Source organism: Simochromis diagramma, unplaced genomic scaffold (genome assembly GCF_900408965.1).
Source record: "Simochromis diagramma unplaced genomic scaffold, fSimDia1.1 OVJJ01000413.1, whole genome shotgun sequence".
Lineage (NCBI taxonomy): Eukaryota > Metazoa > Chordata > Actinopteri > Cichliformes > Cichlidae > Simochromis > Simochromis diagramma.
In genome coordinates, this window is record NW_024386948.1 from 1,532,266 (window position 1) to 1,551,200 (window position 18,935).

Here is an 18,935-nt window from a genome sequence, read left to right on the forward strand (position 1 = left end):
TTAAACAGAGCCCTCCATGTGATTACAGACCTTCCATCAAATGGAAATAAATGGTTTGAGATTTTGTTTTTTGTTTTTTTTTAAGTTTACATTTTTTGTATTAAAATGTGCCGTCACACCTTGCAAGGTTCTAATGATACCACTGATATTGCTGAGAAGGAATTTGAGAGAAGTGTTTGCATCACTGCTGTGGCTGAGGAGGTTTTGTGTGCTATCCATGTGCAGAAACCTGGGGAAGAACGGTCTGTCCAACAGCAGCATCCTCCTCGATAAGTGCCCCCCGCCACGCCTGCCACCTCCACCCTCACCAGCCCTGCCCAAAGACAAGCTCAACCCTCCCACACCTAGCATCTACGTGAGTATTAGCCTTCAGCAAAATAAGTACATTTTTAATTTCTTCAGTTTTTAGCGCCCGAATTAAAAAAATAATTACTTTCTGTTTCCTGTGGCTGGACCAGCTGGAGAACAAGAGAGATGCTTTCTTCCCCCCGCTGCACCAGTTCTGCACAAACCCCTCCAACCCCGTCACTGTCATTCGAGGACTGGCTGGAGCTCTCAAACTGGGTAAATGGCTCCGTTACAAACGTGTGTGTGTGTGTGTGTATGTTTGCCGTCACAGAGATGATCGGAGCTTCATCTGTGTGCGGGTGTGTTTCTTCACGCAGACTTGGGTCTGTTTTCCACAAAGACGTTGGTCGAGGCCAATCCAGAGCACCTGGTGGAGGTCTGGACTCAGCTCTCCCAGCCCGCCGATGAGAACTGGGATCCAACCGGCACCAAGAAAATGTGGCGCTGTGAGAGCGCCCGCTCCCAAACCACCATCGCCAAATACGCCCAGTATCAGGCCGCCTCCTTCCAAGAGTCCCTGCGGGTCAGTTCCACTTTGCCTGTCACTTCAGAGACTGTAGAGAAAGATTCAGCTCGACTATAATCCTGAACTCACACTTTTTTGGTTTGTTTGCAGGAAGAGAATGAAAAGAAGGCACTAAAGGAGCCCTCAGACACAGAGCCAGCGTCAGCAGAGAGGTACCTATCAGCGTTCTTTAATAAAGACCCAGGTTTAATTATTTTGGCCCTGTTACAAAATCTCCAGGCTCTGATTTTTGTTCAGCTTTTCTCTGGTTTTCTGCAGAAACATAATGCAGAACATACTGAACATATTTTCTGCGAGTGATTATGGTCGTACTCTGTGTGTGGCTTATTGGGAATTCTCTGTGTGTCTTAAGTGCTGCCCGCAAAAGAAGGGGACCTTTGAAATACATCAAGTTTGGAACCAACATCGACGTGTCGGACGAACGGAAGTGAGTCTCATCTGCCTTTCATAGCTTGTCTCTCGAGAGTGTAACCCAGAAAAAACAGAGCTGCCTGTGTGAGAATCTGTTTGATTTCTTTGCTGTCCCTGAGTTAAAGTCTGAACTATTTGAGCAAATTTCAACCAAAAATAAGAGAACTGCTCATCTGAACCATGTTAAACTTGGCACTGTGGACACGTACGCAGCAGTACATCTGCCTTATTATTGTTGTTGTTATTAATACGATACTTTAAACAGTTTGAGTTAAGCACCGCTCTCGTCTCACCTGCCAGGTGGAAACAGCAGCTCCAGGAGCTCAGCAAACTCCCAGCCTTCGCTCGAGTGGTTTCCGCCGGCAACCTGCTCAGTCACGTGGGTCACACCATCATGGGTATGAACACAGTCCAGCTCTACATGAAGGTGCCTGGGAGCCGGATACCAGGTCAGCACACTAACAAGAAATTATGTCTAAAGTATTCATTTAGTTATTTCTTTTTGAAGTGGTCAAAGAACATTTGTTCCCTCCCCCCCCCCCCCACCCAGGTCATCAGGAACACAATAACTTCTGTGCCGTCAACATCAACATTGGACCAGGAGACTGTGAATGGTTTGCAGTACCGGAGCCCTACTGGGGAGTGATGAGCAACTTCTGTGAAAAGTAAGGAGCTCTTTATCTTTCTCCTCTCGTTCTCTCAGCTTATACGCACGCGCCTCCCAACCTCTCTTCTCAAACTCCTCCTTCCTCCAGGAACAACATCAACTTCCTGATGGGCTCGTGGTGGCCTAACCTGGAGGACTTGTACGAGGCCGACGTGCCCGTCTACCGCTTCATTCAGCGCCCGGGCGACTTGGTGTGGCTTAACACTGGCACAGTGCACTGGGTGCAGGCTATTGGCTGGTGCAATAACATCGCCTGGAACGTGGGACCTCTTACCGGTATGAAGTCATAGAGAGCATATTTTCTCTTAATAATAATAGTAGTAGTAATAAACCATTTTCACCCACAGTTATAGCTCAGAAGCACTGAGGTGTGATTGAAGGGTTCTGATCCACAGCTGGGTTGATTTTATTTTTGCCGCCAGAAGGAAAATGTAAAGCAGCCGTTACACTCCGCCAGAGTCCGCTGACAGAAAACGAGCAATTTTACCTCCAAAGCTGGAGTTTGTGTACTCGTGTTTCTCCTGTGAGGTTAAAAATATAGAGGCTGGCGGCTTTGAAAACAGCTTTTAACCACTTTTAAACCCGTCGTTACCCTTGACTGAGGCAGGCCTCGTATTTCAGGCCATCTCTCTGCTAAACATCTGTTACTGGAAAAGTCTCTATTTGCTCATCAGCTGGGAGCCAAAGTTGAGAAGCATTCAGAATATGAATACATTTGTGATGCTCTGACCTTTCTCCGTAATGTTTCCCTGCTGATTTTTGCCCTTTTCAGCTGATTAACGAGCTGACTGCAGCGCAGTTTTAAATCCACGTAGTCTGTGTGACTGTTTATGCTTACGCTGACTGATGAAGGGCTCCTGGCTGTCGGCATCCCGTGCGTGTCTATGTCCAATAAAGTCCAGAATGTTCTCCTAAATCTTTAAACTGCTCTTTCAGCTCACCAGTACAAGCTGGCTGTGGAGCGATACGAGTGGAATAAGCTCCAGAGCGTCAAGTCCATGGTTCCCATGGTGCACCTCTCCTGGAACATGGCGCGCAACATTAAAGTGTCCGACCACAAGCTGTTCGAGATGATCAAGTAAGTCGCGGGGGCTTCTGCGGCTTCTTTTTTTTCTTTCTTTTCCACCCATCGCTGACGCCTCTGTTCCCGTCACAGGTACTGCTTGCTGCGGACGCTGAAGCAGTGCCAGTGGGTGAAGGAAGCCTTGGCGGCAGCCGGCAAGGAAACGGTGCTGAGGCCGAGGACCAGGGACGAGCCGGCCCACTACTGCACCATCTGTGAGGTCAGTGAACAACACCGGGAACATTGCAGCACCAGGGGTGTGAATTTTAACAGGATGTCACATTTTTCTGGCTTTGCAGCTTTTTCGAGTGAAAGATAATAGTCGTCGGCGCAATCGTTCCCACTCACATCCTGAATATTACTCTGCACCCTGGATTGTTAGATTAGAGAAGTTTAGTCGCTTAACTGTGTGTTTTACGTGTGAATTATAAGCATGTGGCTCAGGTAGGTAGAGCAGGTCGTCTGCTAATCAAAAGGATGATAGAAGAGGATCAAAAGCGCTGTATAAGAGCCAGTCCATTTACCACATAATGTAAAGTAAATGTCAATAGTAGAAATGAGCAGCCAATTTATTTTATTTATTAATTTCCCACCACTGTGGACGTGTATAACCTTTAATCTAACACGTGTGAAGGAAAGCAAGCATAGGCTAAATCCTGCTCGTTTCCCCTCCTGTCTCCTTTTTTTGTTGTTGTTTTTGGACAGCATGAGCACTTATTGCGATCAGCTGAATTAAAGCCGGCTCGGTTTTTGTTTGCGTTAATTAACAGCTTCGTTAATGGCTCGTATTTAAGCGTGTGTGTGGGGGGGCTTTCAGCTGCTTTTTTAGAAAAGCTTTCCATTAAGCGTCTTTTGTCAATTGCTGTGATAATCGCAGACAGTTGCAAGAGAAACTCAGCCTGTGGATTTAGTTTTGTAACGTGTGTTTTTGTGTGTGTGATCCACAGGTGGAAGTGTTCAACCTGCTGTTTGTGCGCCGCGAGCTCCTGTCCAAGAAGCAGTGCGTGGTCCACTGCCAGGATTGTGCCCGAAAAGGCAGCGCCGCACTGGACGACTTCGTGGTGCTGGAGCAGTACAGGATGGAGGACCTGATGCAGGTCTACGACCAGTTCACATTAGTAAGTCGTTAGATTTGTCAGTGCCCCAAAGCTCATATCACTACTATTTACACACAACCGATAAGTGCCATCTTATTTGCCGATAGCTGGCCAGCAGGGCCGATATTAGCCCATATGAAACATCAGCAGTGGCGGGGACTCACTGCAGAGGATTTGAACTTGAGGAATAATCGCTCTGTACCATCTCTCCTTCTCTCTCTGCGCAGGCCCCTCCTCTTCATTCATCTTCGTCTTGACATTAGGCGACTCTTCTTCTGCTGTGGAGCCATGAAGCCCATTTACAGGAACTTGTACTGAGATCTAAAAAAACTGAAAGAACAAACATACACGGACCATTTCTGATATTCAGGAAAGCCAAGGCCGACTCTACCCGACCCCCTCATCACCACCACCACCACCCACCCTCTCTGCCGCCCCTTCTGTATGGCTGGTCTCCATAGCGACGGCTGGAGGCTGAGGCGGCGGAGCGTGTCTGTCTATGCAACCCCTGTACAAAGAGCCCGGCGGAGGGCCTTCCACAAGAGGGCGCCACACCGAGCTCCATAACAGGACTCTTGTTTTCTCTCTTTCCCTCCTCCTCCTGTTCTCCGCCTTGCCAGGCCACCCACCCACCTCTCCTCCCTCCCCACTCCTCCTCTAGAGACAATGGCTCAGCCCTGTTTTAATTGAGGACTTAATCAGATGATCGGGAACAGGGAGGGGAAGGTGGGGTGGGGGGCGGGGACAAGGGGCAGGGGTGTTTTGTAGATACTTGTTAACTCTCCCAACTGGCAACACCACCCGTAAAAGACTACTGACTTGACAACCCGTCTTTCTCTCTCTTTCTGTTTCTTTCTCCTTGTTTTCTATTCCGATGACTGGGTGATTTTTTTTTTTTTTTTTTTTTTTTTTTTTTTTTTTTGTGGAGGGGGGTAGAACTTCCCCCTCCAAAAAAAAAATTTCTTCAGTCCACCCTCCTCCTTCTTCTCCCCCTTTAAGGAGCACTAGCCTAACTGGTCTTTTTCTATGGTAGATAGTAATTTTAAGAGTTTGGAAAAGCAGAATCCTCCCTACCTGACCCCCACCCACTAAAAAAATTAAATTAAATTAAAAAAATTTGTAATGTGAAGAATTTAGGTGAATTTAGGTTCTCCCCCCTCTCCCCCCCCCCCCCTTTTTTTTTTTTTTTGTTCACAGCTTTTATGTATTTTATCTTCGTCTTGTTCTTTTCAAAGCTTTGATGTTTTTGTTTCTTAGGTTTAACAAAAAAATAAACAAAAAAAATAAGGAAAAAAAAAAAGAAAAAATAGGGAAAAAAACTTACTAGCCAAGTCACAAAGAAAATGGGTTGCACATAGACTTATGGAATTAAGTTTAATTTGTGATTTTGTTTTGTTTGTTTTTTTGTTTTATGTTTCTAATCTTGATGTAAATTTACACTATTTATAAATACATATTTATTGCTTGAAAATATTTGTTGATGGAATGCTGTTATTTTTTCCAGAGTACCTGCCATTAAATTTGAAGGAGTTTTGTCATTTTAACACGACTCCTTTTACATTTTATATATATATAAATATAAATATATATATATATAAATAAATTGCTTAGCAAGCGTTGTACAGAAACGGACATTTAAAATTGTTTTATTGTTTGAAGAATGTTTTATGATGAGTCAATAAACACAAAGTTGACAAATTATCTGCAGTTTTCTTGTTTTGTTTTTTTTGTTGTTGTTTTTTTTTGGCTTCCTGGAACATACAAAGCACATTCGTATACATTCAGTAGGAGTAAAAATACATGAAACAATGCAGGTGTCGGGTGGAGGCCTGAAACCCAGCAGACAATGTAGCTGTAGACTGACACACACAGATTCCTACACTGTATGCCAGGTTCAGAACTTAACCAGGTTCTCAGAATTTCTCTTACTTTTATTCGAGAAACAAACTCCACAGCCTCGGATCAACTCCGCCTGAGGCTTTTTTCCACCCAGTGGGTGGTTATTCGAGACACTTCTTAGAAATTTAAAAGGTGCGTAGTAGAGGAGATCACAGGAAAAGGGTGTAAGCTACACAGAAAACTCAAACAGGAAATAATACACTAATCCTGCTGATAAGGAATTTCAAATGCCAGTGGAAAAAAAAAAAAGAAGAGCAAAATATATTAAAAATCACCTAAAGATTGTATTCAGAATAAGGCGGCTGTCAGCAGAGACCCAGTAGCCAGATGTAGCTGCTGCCAGCCCCACAGGATCTACACTGACTACTGAGCAACCGCTGGGTGCCCTGCGGCTCTGCAGCTCCGTCTGGAGCCAAAACTGGAGCCACTGTTCAGCCGAGATAGGAAATGATGAGGAGGGGAAACGACTTCAAGCTGCTTCAGACTGCTGCGGATGTAATGCAGGTGAGGATGTGGATACAGTTTGTAATGACATAGTCACACGCCAATAAATTAAAAAAACAAGAGAAAACACTTCTTTTCTTTTTTTTTTAACATAGTGCTCCAACACAAAGTCCTTGAAAATGAGAGGTACATACACTTGAACATGCTCATTTTACATAGAAGCAGAGCCACTAACAATGCTGCAACAGGCAGACACCCTTTTCCCGCTTGCACCTTCACCCTGCCAATTTCCTCTGTTGACAACGTGCAAAAAGGTTGTTTGCAGGAGTCTATTTTCCCACATAAGATCCTTTGGTAGTGCAACAACCCTTTTTACACTCCCTGCAACAGCGAGGAAGTCGTTTTTGGTGTTCGTGTCTTCCGATGTGTTTTAATTTAACTGAGCCACTGTGGGTAAATCACTGAAAACGTCCCAGACCACTTAGTCTCTTTTCTCCTGTACAGACTTGTTTCATTGTCTAATCTTTTTTTTTTTTTTTCTTAATTACTTGATCATATTGGATGTTATATAACCACCAGTGACGATGGAAAAATGTGTATTCCCTGGCTGATTGGCAGTGGTTCCTGGAGGTCGCTGGCTATTGCTGGGCAATATTGGTTGCAAAGAAGGTGCTGCACCAAAAACCTCCCAGTGATAGCCACGGTCACTGGAGTTTTTCCGACTTTTGTCTGCACATACTGGCTAACTATTAGCCTGAGCGGTAGAAAAACTCAAAAAAGCAAGATGCAAACTGAAAATGCAGAAGGTCTGCCAGCTTTTACTTTGAAGGCAGACGGTCTTCATTTAAGGTTTTTGTTGCACTTTTTTTTCACACTTCTGCTACAGGTTGGAGAGCAGCTGGCCAGTGTTTGTAAGTCCATCACTTCCATTCAAACTATGACTGCCTTAATGTGCTAGGGGCCAGAGCAGTCACAAGCTTTTGCCAAACAGCTGGGGAATACACATTGTTTTCTAGCGACCGTTGGTCTGTAGGCCTGCGTTACTGGGGACTTTAGCAATCAATTTCCCAGCGACTGCTGTAAAGTTTGCTTTGCAACTGTAGGTTGCCAGATGGTCACTGACTGGTCTCTAGACCTGAGTGACCGGGGCCTGATTCACTATATTCTAAACTGAGTATTGACTGTCAAACGTGCAAACTGTCTAGTGCACAAAAATTCATAGTTCCCTTTAGGATGAATCCTATAGATTTGACATTTCATCAAGCAGCAGCATTTCCTATTTAGCAAGTTCTACTTTACATGGTAAATTATTGACATCTGTATAACGTCCTTCATGTTGAAATCTACTAAAGGAAGTCAGTACCTATTGACTTCTATTTTACAATGCCCAACTGTACAGAAGAAATTAACGTGTTTATACCTTGGGACAAAAACACTTTTGGAAGTTTTTGCTAATTTTTGACTGACAGGTGGAAGCTGGTGATAGATAGTATAAAAGATGGATGTAGCCACTGTAATGCCAGGTACTGGTTTCTAAAGTCCCGCGTTGAAGCCTCAAGATGAGTATTTTTACCGTCTCCATCTTGTGGCGAAACGGGATGGGACTCGCTGTGAAACTGCTTGCTTATTGGCTAACAAATCTCAATCTCTTAGCAAATGAGCACAGCCTGAATAAAACTCAATTCTGAAATGCAAAATACGATCTAAGCATGACAGTGTTTAGAGGTCACATCAGCAGAAATTAATTGCTACATGTAGCTGTAGCTGCTAGTTCTATGCTAGGCTTCACTTTAGTTAATCTGCATCAAAACTGGGCCTCTTAACCTGTTTGGGCCGTTGATGCTTTTTCATATATTGTTAAATTCTGCTAACAGACCATCCACGAAGCTGGCTCTAGTGTTGGTGGGTGAAATTCTAGCTCTTTATTAGTCTGTTACTTAGTACTGATTAGCAGTTTTATAGATATATTTTGCTAACTTAGCACTCCATCTTCTTATCTTATTTTCATTACTGCTAGGTACACAAAAATGAAATGGTGACAGCCTTGAAGCTAAAGTTGAACCTTCGAAAAGGGGTTTCACAAACCAGTGAATGACATCACAGCAGATACGTCTGTATTTTAAATATTGAACGTGTGTTAGCATTTGGCTATAGGGGTTGCTGTGTCTGAAAGGGACACGCAGACTGAAAGAACAATGGTTCAGGTACATGTGGGAAAAGAGTTAAAGTTCCTTCTTTGTCTTGCTCTTTTCTTTTTTTTTGCTTTTTAAGCAGCACACAGTCCCTCTGCACCCACGCTGAAAACAAGATGGCCGACTGAGCCTGCTCAGGCTGGTTGTCGGCGTCCATCTTGACTGCCACAGATGGACATCTGTGGAAGACTTCGCGCCTCCTTTTCTCCGGAGAGTCGACTCTTCTGTTTGACAGTCTGACAGGAGGCCTGGAAATAAAAAAAAGATGTCTGGGTGAGAACGGCAACCGTGGCAAGAGGACAGTTTTATACTATTGTTTGTTTCATACTCAAACAACGGCAAACATTTAAAGCAGCAGCAGGCAAAAAGTGGTGCTTATACGTGCTGTATGTATTTTGGACAGTGTAGTACAGTGTGCCTCTCTGAAACATTTTCACTCGACACCCACAAACTATTATTCTGGCGGAGGCGCACAGGAACAAAACCAAGTGTGGGCTGAAAATCGTGATTCTAGGAAACAAGATGCCAGCTGTAATGTCAGTTAAGAAGACGGAGACTTCCTGTTGGCTGTTTGACACGACAGAGGGAGGAAATGTCAGTTTTGTGCTACAAGGTTAAAATTAAAAAGTGTAGGGGAGAGGAAAGGGTGTGGGGGGCTGAGGGTTTTTCTTTTTACTCTACTTCGCCTCCATTCATCCTTCTGCCCCCCCCCACACACACACACTTTTCCTTAACATACGGTATGGTTAAGTACACTAAACTGTAACTATTCGCTCTCATTTCCCTATATATACTACCCTACAGGAATTCCACATAGCCTGGACCACCAACCAACCCCCTCAACCCACCCCCTGCTAGTGGTCCTCAAATCCTGCCTACCTAACAATGTCTCCCTGTGTCACAGCAGGGGATAAAGAAAGCGAGAGAGATTTAAATTAGCGGAGTGATCGATATCCCCTCCGTCCCTACCCCTTCCCACTCCCACCCTGTTTTACCTTCCTCTCTGCCCTCTCTGGCATTTCCGCTTTAGTGAGAAACAGACAGGTGGCCCTGACTGCTAATTTTAAACAGGCTGATTGTCTGCTTGTGTTTCCCACAGCTATGTATAGATGCCAGCAATAAACCAAGTAGGTCAGTGTGTGACAGACACACACACACACACACACACAAACAGGGCCCCGACCTCTAAAAATGTGTGACTTGTCCATTCATCCACTCCCACTTCTGTTGCAAAATTATCCTTCCTGATTGGCTGTCGTTGTCAGCCAATGGCAGAGCTTCCTGCTGCCCATTCATAAAACCCAGGGTCATTGAAGATAATGTGGTATGAAGGCATGTGCGAAGGAGGAGAAGCAAGCCCACTTTTTTTTTTTTTTACTTTAGCGTCATGGAGTGCAACCACGTTTTTGATGTGAGAGCTTGACGTTACTTAAATGCAGATTACAGAAAAACAACAAAGCAGGTTTAGTAAATGCGAGCTCGATCTGGAAACAGTGCAAGCGGCGAGTAGATTTGAAATTTGTACAGCTCTGTGTCAAATTCAGAGCTTTAAATGAAAAATGGCCGACTGCAGCCTTGACACAAAAGCATCACATTCCTTTCTGTTTAATAAGTAATGAATGGTGGGCCTCTCAGACCACGGTACCCCCCCCCCCCTTGTTTTCTCAGGTTCTCACTCTCTCAATCCCCTTCCATGCCTCATATTTTACTCAAAAGCTTTTTTTTTCACTTTGCTTCTTCTCCTTGCTCCTCCTGTAATTACCACTACTGCTGTTTTTCTGACTTGTTTCATAGTAACCATCCCCTTACCCCCCTCCTGAGAGCTGCACATATATATATAGAAAAGTGTGACTGTGTCAAAGTGACTCACTTTGCGCGCAGCTTAATGTGTGACATCCAAGGCTCATAGCTGTGAGGGGTGAGGGAGCCAGATGAAACATTCCCATTCAATTAAGAGCACCTCATGTTTTAGGCTAATCAGCTGGTAATACTGACTGGAAACTGTTGCTTTTGATATTTGTTTTTTTAAGATCAGGACACTGAGATTTCCTCGCTGAACATTATGAAGATTAATCTCTTTGATTTGTGTCCTGTCTGCCGGAGGTTTCTTCCTGTTAAAAGGGAGTTTTTCCTTCCCTCTGTCGCCAAAGTGCTTGCTCATAGGGAGTTGTTTGATTATTGGGGTTTACTCTGTTTTATTGTAGGGTCCCTGCAATATAAGCGACTTGAGGCGACTGGTGTTGTGATTTGTGGTTATATAAAAAAAACTGAAATGAAGTGAACTGCAAGAACCCACAAGAACTGAAAAAGTCTGTATAAACCTCAGAGTTTCACGACTGCCCATGAATCTGTTTGCACACAAAACCCCCCCAAATATTTGCAGGAATATTGGGTTACCATAGTGAGTTGGCACTTGGAAGTAGCAGGTTTGCAGGTCCTGTTTAAAGGGATCTTTTTGGGGGTGAACATCACGCCAAATGGCACTCAAAGCACTGTCAGAAATCCGGTGTGTATTTCCAGAAATATGGACGTAGTGATTCAAACTAATTTAGCTTGGTGTGAGCAGTTTCATCCACCAACCAAAAGTAGCAGCTAGCTGACATTGCAGCTCAGCTGAGAAGGGAAGTGGGGGACGCCATTCTTGTTTCTTTCCGGTTAGGATCCCTGGTTTGAGACTGGGAGGAGATAGTTAGTGTCCCCTTATTCAACTGATCCCGAGCCCAGCTAAACGGGAGGGCTGTGTCAGTAAGTGTATCCTGTGTAAAACAAAACAAAACAAAAATCTGTGCCAAGCCAAACACGCAGATCCATCTGCTGTGAAAGCGAGCAGCTGAAAGTACCCCACATTCATAAGGCATCTTACATCAACACTTTCTATATGGATAAACTCATTTTGTGGTGAAATGTCCCTTTAGCACTATTTCAAATTAAACTGCCTGCAGATAAATAGCAGCCATGTACATGATTACTCTTAACTCTTATATCTACTTGATCAAATGTAAAATCAGTGCATGTCAGTGACGACAGACTGATACTGTTATAAAACGCAAGCATGAAAAAAACATAAAAGCTTTATGTTCGAAGCCACCGAGATGAAACATAAACCGTGGCCTCCATCAAATGAAGAGATGCGAGGCATGTTTGTGATGGGCTATCCAAGATAACAAAAAATACCAGGAAAAAAAATCGAGGTGCTACCCATTGCCATGGAAACGGAGAGTAATTAGCACAGAGTGCTGTTCAGAGAAAAGCGGAGAGGAAGAGGGAGCATGATTTTGTCTGTGTGGGATGTTGGCCTGTTTTCAAGAGATGGGGAATGAGAGGAGGATGAGGAGGACATGAAGCGGCCTTCGCGCTGCAGGTTTCAGGTGTCCTTGCAGGCCGGAAGGGGGGGGGGGGGGCAAACTTTCACTGCTCAATTTGATTAAGAAATCATCAGTTGGCGTTTTTGGAGGAAAGATCTGGGCAGATTTTCTCACTGCTGCTCTATCCAGCACCCCCCACACCCCCTCCTCCCTTCCTTTCCTGAAGCCTCGCTGCATGTTTATACAGAGACTGCGAGTGGAAAGCTGGGTTCAGCTGTTGATCTGGCTCATGCTGCTTACAGTCCCCCATGTACTACGGATGTGTCTGTCCATCTGTTGGTCACGTGACGTTCAGTCTCACTAATGTGATTTCTGACAAAGAGGGAGCGCGACTTTGTTTCCCAGCGCTGGATATCAAAGGCTGAGCCACCAAAGTCAGCGCACTCCTTGGGCTGGCTGCGTTGACTTTTCAAAGCATGAGTAATGTTTGATATTTAACGTCGACGTCACTGAAACGGCAGGACGTTTTGATGTAGAAAGCCATTCTTTTGCATCGAATTTTGAACGTATGTTTAATAGTCGCTTTTAAATCAAGAGTCAGAAATGATGGATTTGAAGTGTGGGAAAGTCTTGGAACAACCCCACTGATAATCCAGGAGCGGTGACGCGTCCTGTCACCGATTGGCCCTGGGCTTCCTCACATCACTCATACCACATGACACATTTCCTTGCATAACCTTCATTACTGAACTTTTATTTATAAAGTTGACTCAGGACGCTGTTGTTTATCCCAAATGTCCCTCTGATTCATGCATTTTCACTCAGTGGCCTGCATTTTCTAGGTTTAGTGCCTTGCTCAAGGACCGTGAGTTGACCCCTTGGGGTTGCAACAGGATTGCAGCTCTACCAGCCAGCAACAGCTCTAATCTAAATCTGATCTTTAACTAGACGATGCTTTAAAAGTGCGTTTCTCATCCAGGTTGGAAAAACACCCACACAGTTGGTACACAATTTACTGCCGTTCTTCAACAACTCCTCAATCACCCTCCTCTCTGCAGCAGCTAATGGCAGCCAGGAGCCCACGAGCGCGTATATGCTAAGAACAATTATGCAGATGTGTGCTAAAACCACTTTGGTGGTATAATCCAACAATCAGTCCATTATAGTAATTGTCGTTAGCGAGTGGGCGATTATGGCTTCGACAGAGACGCTGAAGAACAGCCAGCCAGAGCTCTGCTGGTTTTATGCAAATTTGGCAAGCTCCATTTAATATGTCAGATGTAATGTGGCTGTATTTCTAAAATTCTGACGTTTGAGCCGGCCTCGGAGAGAGTCTGTGTGTGTGTGTGCGAGACCACCTGTGGGTTCGTAGGCAGACGTTAACGGTAAAAGGAAAATTGATTGAAATAATGAACCAGGCCGCTTTTCTAAGGGACCGTGTTCGAATTATCAGAAAGGGGAGGGGTCAGATTGGAGGACGGTTATGGATTTTTATTATTATTTTTTTTTATTTTTAAGGAGCAAAAGGTCTTTAAACTTCCCAAGTACTGCAGCACAAGTGTAGCTGCTGGAAAACAGTTACATCACATGCTTTTTGCCTACGTCATGACCCGCTACGATGCATGAAGCAGGCAAAAAGCTTGTGATGTAACCCTGCTCATGTCCTGCCCTGCAACTAAATGCAATTTCAAGGTGTTTTATTTGAAATTACAATGTCATTACATTTACCTAAAAATCCTTAAAGGTAGGTCCAATAGAATAAGGTGTTAACAAGCAAAGTTTTTTCAAGAAACAAAGTAAGTAGTGTGTAAGTAATTTGAATTTGTACGTAATTTTCTGGTAATTTAGCGGAAAACAAAAACGTATTTTCCCTCATTTTATATTGTAAATATGCTGTACTTTTTGGGGCTCGGGCTGTATGGTAGGGTGACTTGACCATGCCCATCTTTCTTTTTCTTCGTTATTTAATAATCATTACATTGATGTGCATGAATGATTTTCTATTATTCAGTCGGCCTTTTTATTTCACTCACGCTGTACATTACTTACCTAATTTTCTGTAAAATACCCAGAAGTTGGGCAAGGTTATGACACTTCATAATACGGCCGTCGCCTCAAGCAGTACAGCATGCTTGAGATGTTGTTTGTTTTTCTGCTAACTTATGAGGAAATTACGCATTACTTAAAATGACTTAAAGTATAATTACTTGTTTCCTGTAAAAACCTGATTTGTTACCCTACTAACTCTAAGTATTTTAAATAAGTAAATTACATTGTAATTTCAAACAAAATACACTGAAATCCCATTTAATTACAGGTGAATTACACCCTAAGTCATTGGCTGTTTTATGAATTGTTACCTTGTGTCTTTGTGACAGGCTTTCATATCCAGAAAAGCTACACTGTATCACCAATGTATCCTTTAAGAGGAAACCCTTAAATATGGCTTGTTACAGCTAGCAAGAACTGAATACGATTTCTCTAAGTGGTCATTTTAAGCCAGGAATTCCCCATAATTTTAAACATATCAGACATTTATCAAATAAACAGAGTTTACCTTAAAGTTAACAAGTTCTCAATGCAATTCTACAAATAAAATCAGGTTTTGTCTTATTAAAAATCTCCAAAGGAGTCATTTTTACACGTTCTCTAAATCATTTGACTCAGCTAAACATCTGAGGTAAACTCATTAACATTATTATTATTATTATTATTATCGACATTTGTAGTTCTCCTGCACTCATACGTGCTGAGGTCATCTGACTCGCTTTGTCCAGTTGTAACGCATCAGCTGGGAGCTTAGGGGTGTCATGTGAGGAGGCAGCATGTCAGCAGCAGCAATAATGTGGTTACCGTAAAAAGGAAGGCAAGGAATGTATCCTAAATTCAACCCCGGTCCTCCTCCTCCCTTTCAGTCATGGGTTCTCCGCTGGGTAATCGCATACCAAAAACACAAGAATTTCCCCCTCTCTCCTCTCCAGGCAGGGGCTACCCCCCTCCCTTCCCTCTTTAGTGTAAAGCGTGATGAATTTCACCCGGAACAAACCGGGAACTTTATGTGTTTAAGAGTTTTTTCTTTCTTTTTTGTTTTCTTTCGTTTTTTGTGGTTTGAAATAAACTAAATATAGAGACGAGTATATGTAATAGAAAATGAATAATATGATATATATTTAGTAATACCAAAAATAACTGCAGTCCAAACATGTCATTATTCATATTAACTCAATAGGCGACTTGATTAATTGATAGTAGATTGGCTGAATTATTTTATTTATTAATTAAGCTGTAAAGTAATTTCAAAGCAAACATATAGAATTAACTATATTATAATCTTATTTATAAGCATAAATACGGTATATATAATGTACTGACAGCCAATATGGGAAAGGAAAAAAAATGATATAATATGATATGATATGGGTAAATATTGCGAGTTTGTGCGGCTCTTATTCTGAAACTCGCAACCGGATTTGCGTGCCTTGGTGTCAGAGTTTTGACAGCGGTGGCATCGGTTCTGAGAGCGGCTTTGAGAGCGGTTTCCAAACTGCTCTTAATGTGAAAAATAGAGAGAAAACGCCGGGCGCATTCCTGAGACTCAGAGACATCCATGCCCGACCGACACAGACACAACTTGTAGTCTGTGTGTGTGCATGTGCAGGCGTGTGCGCCCGCGCACGAACCGTGCGTCTCTGCGTGGGTGGAGAGCTTGGAGACCACACACTTTGCGCATTGCCCCCCCCAATCCCCCCCAACACACACACACACACTCACAGGACCGAGTACCACACTTGGCACTCAAAGTAACTAAACATTCAAGTTGACAAAAAGAAAAACACAACTTGAATGTTGAGCAGCACTTAAGATATGTCTTTGGGTTTTTTAAAAAAGTGCGTAAAAATGCCCCTCTGTTTTTTTTTGTTAACCAAGTGGTGAGACTGAAATGTGCTCCATGGAGAAGCCCCGCATGGCCAAAAGCAGAGCACAGCCGAGGTGATGAGGTGGGCTTTGGTCAGCGTGAGCGTTCACTTGAGGAAACCGGTGTTAAATAATAACAATAAATAACATTAATAACAATAACAACAACAAGAGCACGGTATTGTTTTCACGGTTTCCCGTCCGATCACACTCCGCGTTGCGCAATCTGCATGGATAAAGCTGTGAACGGAATGGTGCCGACAAACGAGAGAGAGAGTGAAAGAAAGTCTATTAAAGTTGCTTTTCTCCAGCACGGGCTGAGGCAGCAGCAGCAACACTAACGGCCGGCGAAAGTTGTTGTGCCTTCCCCGGAGATAGAAAGCGTCGTTATGAAAAGTGGCTCCACTTACCGTGGCTGGCTCTGCTGGCCGCATGTCCCCATGAGAACACTGTGCGTGTGTGCACAAGACGCATGCCGATACTAGCGGTCGGAAGCGCAGCGCGACACGTCAACGCGTGCTGCTTCCCATATCATAAAAGAGGAGGAGGGGTAGTGGTGGTGCTGGGGGGGGGGTCTTCAGCTGCTGCCTTGGTGGTGCACTAACTGGGGTCCGGGGAAGTCTGGGTTTGGGGTCCGATGTAGAAGAATATATATGTATATATATATATATATATATATATATATATATATATATATATATATATATATATATATATATATATATATATATATATATCAGAGCGCAACAAGCCACAAGTGGCTCTGGATTAAAGAGTTGCCTTAAATCAATGTCCTTGCCTTAGAGGTTGGTCTCTACATCCACCAGGCTGTTATTGAAGCCGAGCCAAGACTTCTTATGAGAATTTCTGAATTTCAGAGGAGGGGGGGGGGGGTTGGAAAGCATGTGACCACGAAGAACTCCAAAGCAGAGTCTTTAGGGAAAAAAATTGTGCATTTACCTCGCACAAGTTGTACAATAAACTAATTTGAAGCCTTCATGAGTGCAGATCTCTGGTGCGTGGTTCTATTATTTTATTTAATTAATTATTTCAATTTCAATTATTGGCCACTTAACAATAGTTCAGCCAATCAGCGGTCAAGAAGCAGCCCTAGCGCTTCAGAAATACGTATTCACTGACATCCTGTTTTTTACTACGTTTTTCTATTGAACATTTTGGATTAACCCCGCCCCCCCCAAAAAAAATAAAATCTCAGAATCGTAGATGCAGGTGTGAATGGTGTTCTGTCACCTGATGATTCACTGCTTAATCTCTCATTTTACAAGACTGCAGGCATTGCTAGATCACTCATCCTTCTTATGGGGGAAAAAAAGAGGATCCCTTGTAGACACACATGGGTGACATGTCTCGGGACTGAGTTGCTACAGGACTCGTGGCTCATCCCTTTTGTTTCATGGATAATGTGCCACATGGGCATTTAAGTAACCAGTGCATGCATTTTCAGTCTTTCCTACTGTATGCAGCAGTATATCATTTCATTAACCCCCCTCCCCCCAGCAGAACTCATCTTTACCAAGCCTGTTGGTGATGTTCCCACCCTGCACTCAGCCTGAATGAATCCTGCAGCAGTGATGCCAGTCCGGTGGCACGCTGCTGTTTTTAATTGAAGAGCTAACAAGAGTGAATGGTGTCATCTGCAGAGGAAGAAAGCCTGGGAGATTTGTACTCCTGCTGCTGCTGCTGCTGCACTGTGAAGCCAAACGACTGGCATCTCTCATCTCACACACACACTCTCACTCTCTCTGCAGCAGCGACTCCACACCGAAGCACGGGCAGCACGAGACACACACAGGCATACAAATGGGCACCCAGGCTGTATGCGCACGTACATCACACTGAAGAACACAGAAACATCAAGCGCTTACCTATGAGCTCCATCCAGACTGTTAAAGCCCGGGGCAACCCCCACCACCCCTCCCCTTCGCTCAGACGCAGTCATCTGCCTCTGTTAGTCTTCTTCTCCTCCTCATCTCTACCTCTTCACTCACTTTCTTCTTCTCCTTCCTATCTATCTCTCTCTCGCTCTCGAGGTGTTCCCCCTGTGCAGCTCTCCTTGGCTGTTTCTCTCTGTCTCTGCTCGCTGCATCCTTCCCTCTCTCTCTCTCTGCTCTCCACCAGTCTCTACACGGATCTTTTAAGTCTACCAACCTCTTCACTGATCAATGGACAGCCAGCGAAGCAAGCTCTGCTGCCTCCACCTCCCCCAGCTTTGTGCGTGCATGCATGTGTGTGTGTGTGTTTGTGTGTGCGTTTCGCTGCAAGGAGAGGAGGCTTCCAACCCACACACCACTCTCCAGAGCTCTCAGCCTCCACACTGCCTCATCAGTTGACCACTCTACACCCCTACGCATCAATTGCGTGCATGTGCGTGTGCACGCCTACACACAGCAGGACCATTAAAAGCTTACATTTTAGTGTCACCTGAAGTAGATTTTTGGTGGTGGCGGTGGGGGAGTGTGTATGTCTTAAGAAGGGCAGTAAGGTATCCTCAGCAAAGAGCTCCGAACACCTGTGACTCATCTCGATTCCCACAGAGCAGCCTTTAATGGGTGCAGATACATCCATCGCTTCCAGAAACCAGGTGGATTTTCAGTTCAAAAGGTACCTGCAGGCCATCTGGGCAATTCTGGTGAGCGGCTAATCTTGTTAGGATGTTCTCAGCGTAACTAAACACAACAGAAATACCCTCATTTGCTCATTTTTTTGAGGAGGGGGTTTGAAAATTTACCCAAGATGCGCAGAGAAAAAAAATCAAAATGTTCCCAATTTCGAAGAGTTTCTAGAAATTTTTTTTAAAAAAAATGTCTGATTTAGGGGGGGGGGGGGGGGGGGGGGGAAGGAAGGCGGCTCAAGCCATTTTTGATATTAAGAGAATCTGAGCAACCTGCACTGCAACAGGGTTATAAATAGTGATCTAAATTCATCCTGCGCTGACTGCCATGTGAGGCGGAGAAGCCATCGGATGAGAATAAATGCAAGTGATCCAGTGGTGGCCTCACGAGGGGGTTAAATCTAATAACAGCAGAGCAATGGCCGGTCAGAGGCCC

General features: G+C 44.0%; 1 protein-coding gene and 1 long non-coding RNA gene across 3 annotated transcripts in view; one reads left to right on the forward strand and one right to left on the reverse strand.

Annotated features, from left to right (window-relative positions):
• The window catches only part of LOC120737518 (histone demethylase UTY-like), a 35,063-nt gene extending 29,853 nt beyond the window's left edge, over positions 1 to 5,210 (forward strand). For both annotated transcript variants that reach the window (XM_040038277.1, XM_040038278.1), the window contains 12 exons: positions 226 to 355; positions 459 to 564; positions 666 to 871; positions 965 to 1,026; positions 1,227 to 1,301; positions 1,586 to 1,734; positions 1,836 to 1,950; positions 2,041 to 2,228; positions 2,889 to 3,030; positions 3,109 to 3,235; positions 3,963 to 4,133; positions 4,340 to 5,210. In XM_040038277.1, the coding sequence (XP_039894211.1) occupies positions 226 to 355; positions 459 to 564; positions 666 to 871; positions 965 to 1,026; positions 1,227 to 1,301; positions 1,586 to 1,734; positions 1,836 to 1,950; positions 2,041 to 2,228; positions 2,889 to 3,030; positions 3,109 to 3,235; positions 3,963 to 4,133; positions 4,340 to 4,369 (1,501 nt within the window). In that variant the 3' untranslated portion in view covers positions 4,370 to 5,210. The remainder of the gene's footprint in view (positions 1 to 225; positions 356 to 458; positions 565 to 665; positions 872 to 964; positions 1,027 to 1,226; positions 1,302 to 1,585; positions 1,735 to 1,835; positions 1,951 to 2,040; positions 2,229 to 2,888; positions 3,031 to 3,108; positions 3,236 to 3,962; positions 4,134 to 4,339) is intronic.
• Positions 5,211 to 5,761: 551 nt separating this feature from the next.
• Positions 5,762 to 18,638, reverse strand: LOC120737583. Its single transcript, XR_005696769.1, has 2 exons — positions 17,754 to 18,638; positions 5,762 to 8,895 (listed from the first exon to the last, which is right to left on the reverse strand). It is a non-coding gene; the product is annotated as an uncharacterized LOC120737583 (long non-coding RNA).
• Positions 18,639 to 18,935: the final 297 nt, after the last annotated feature.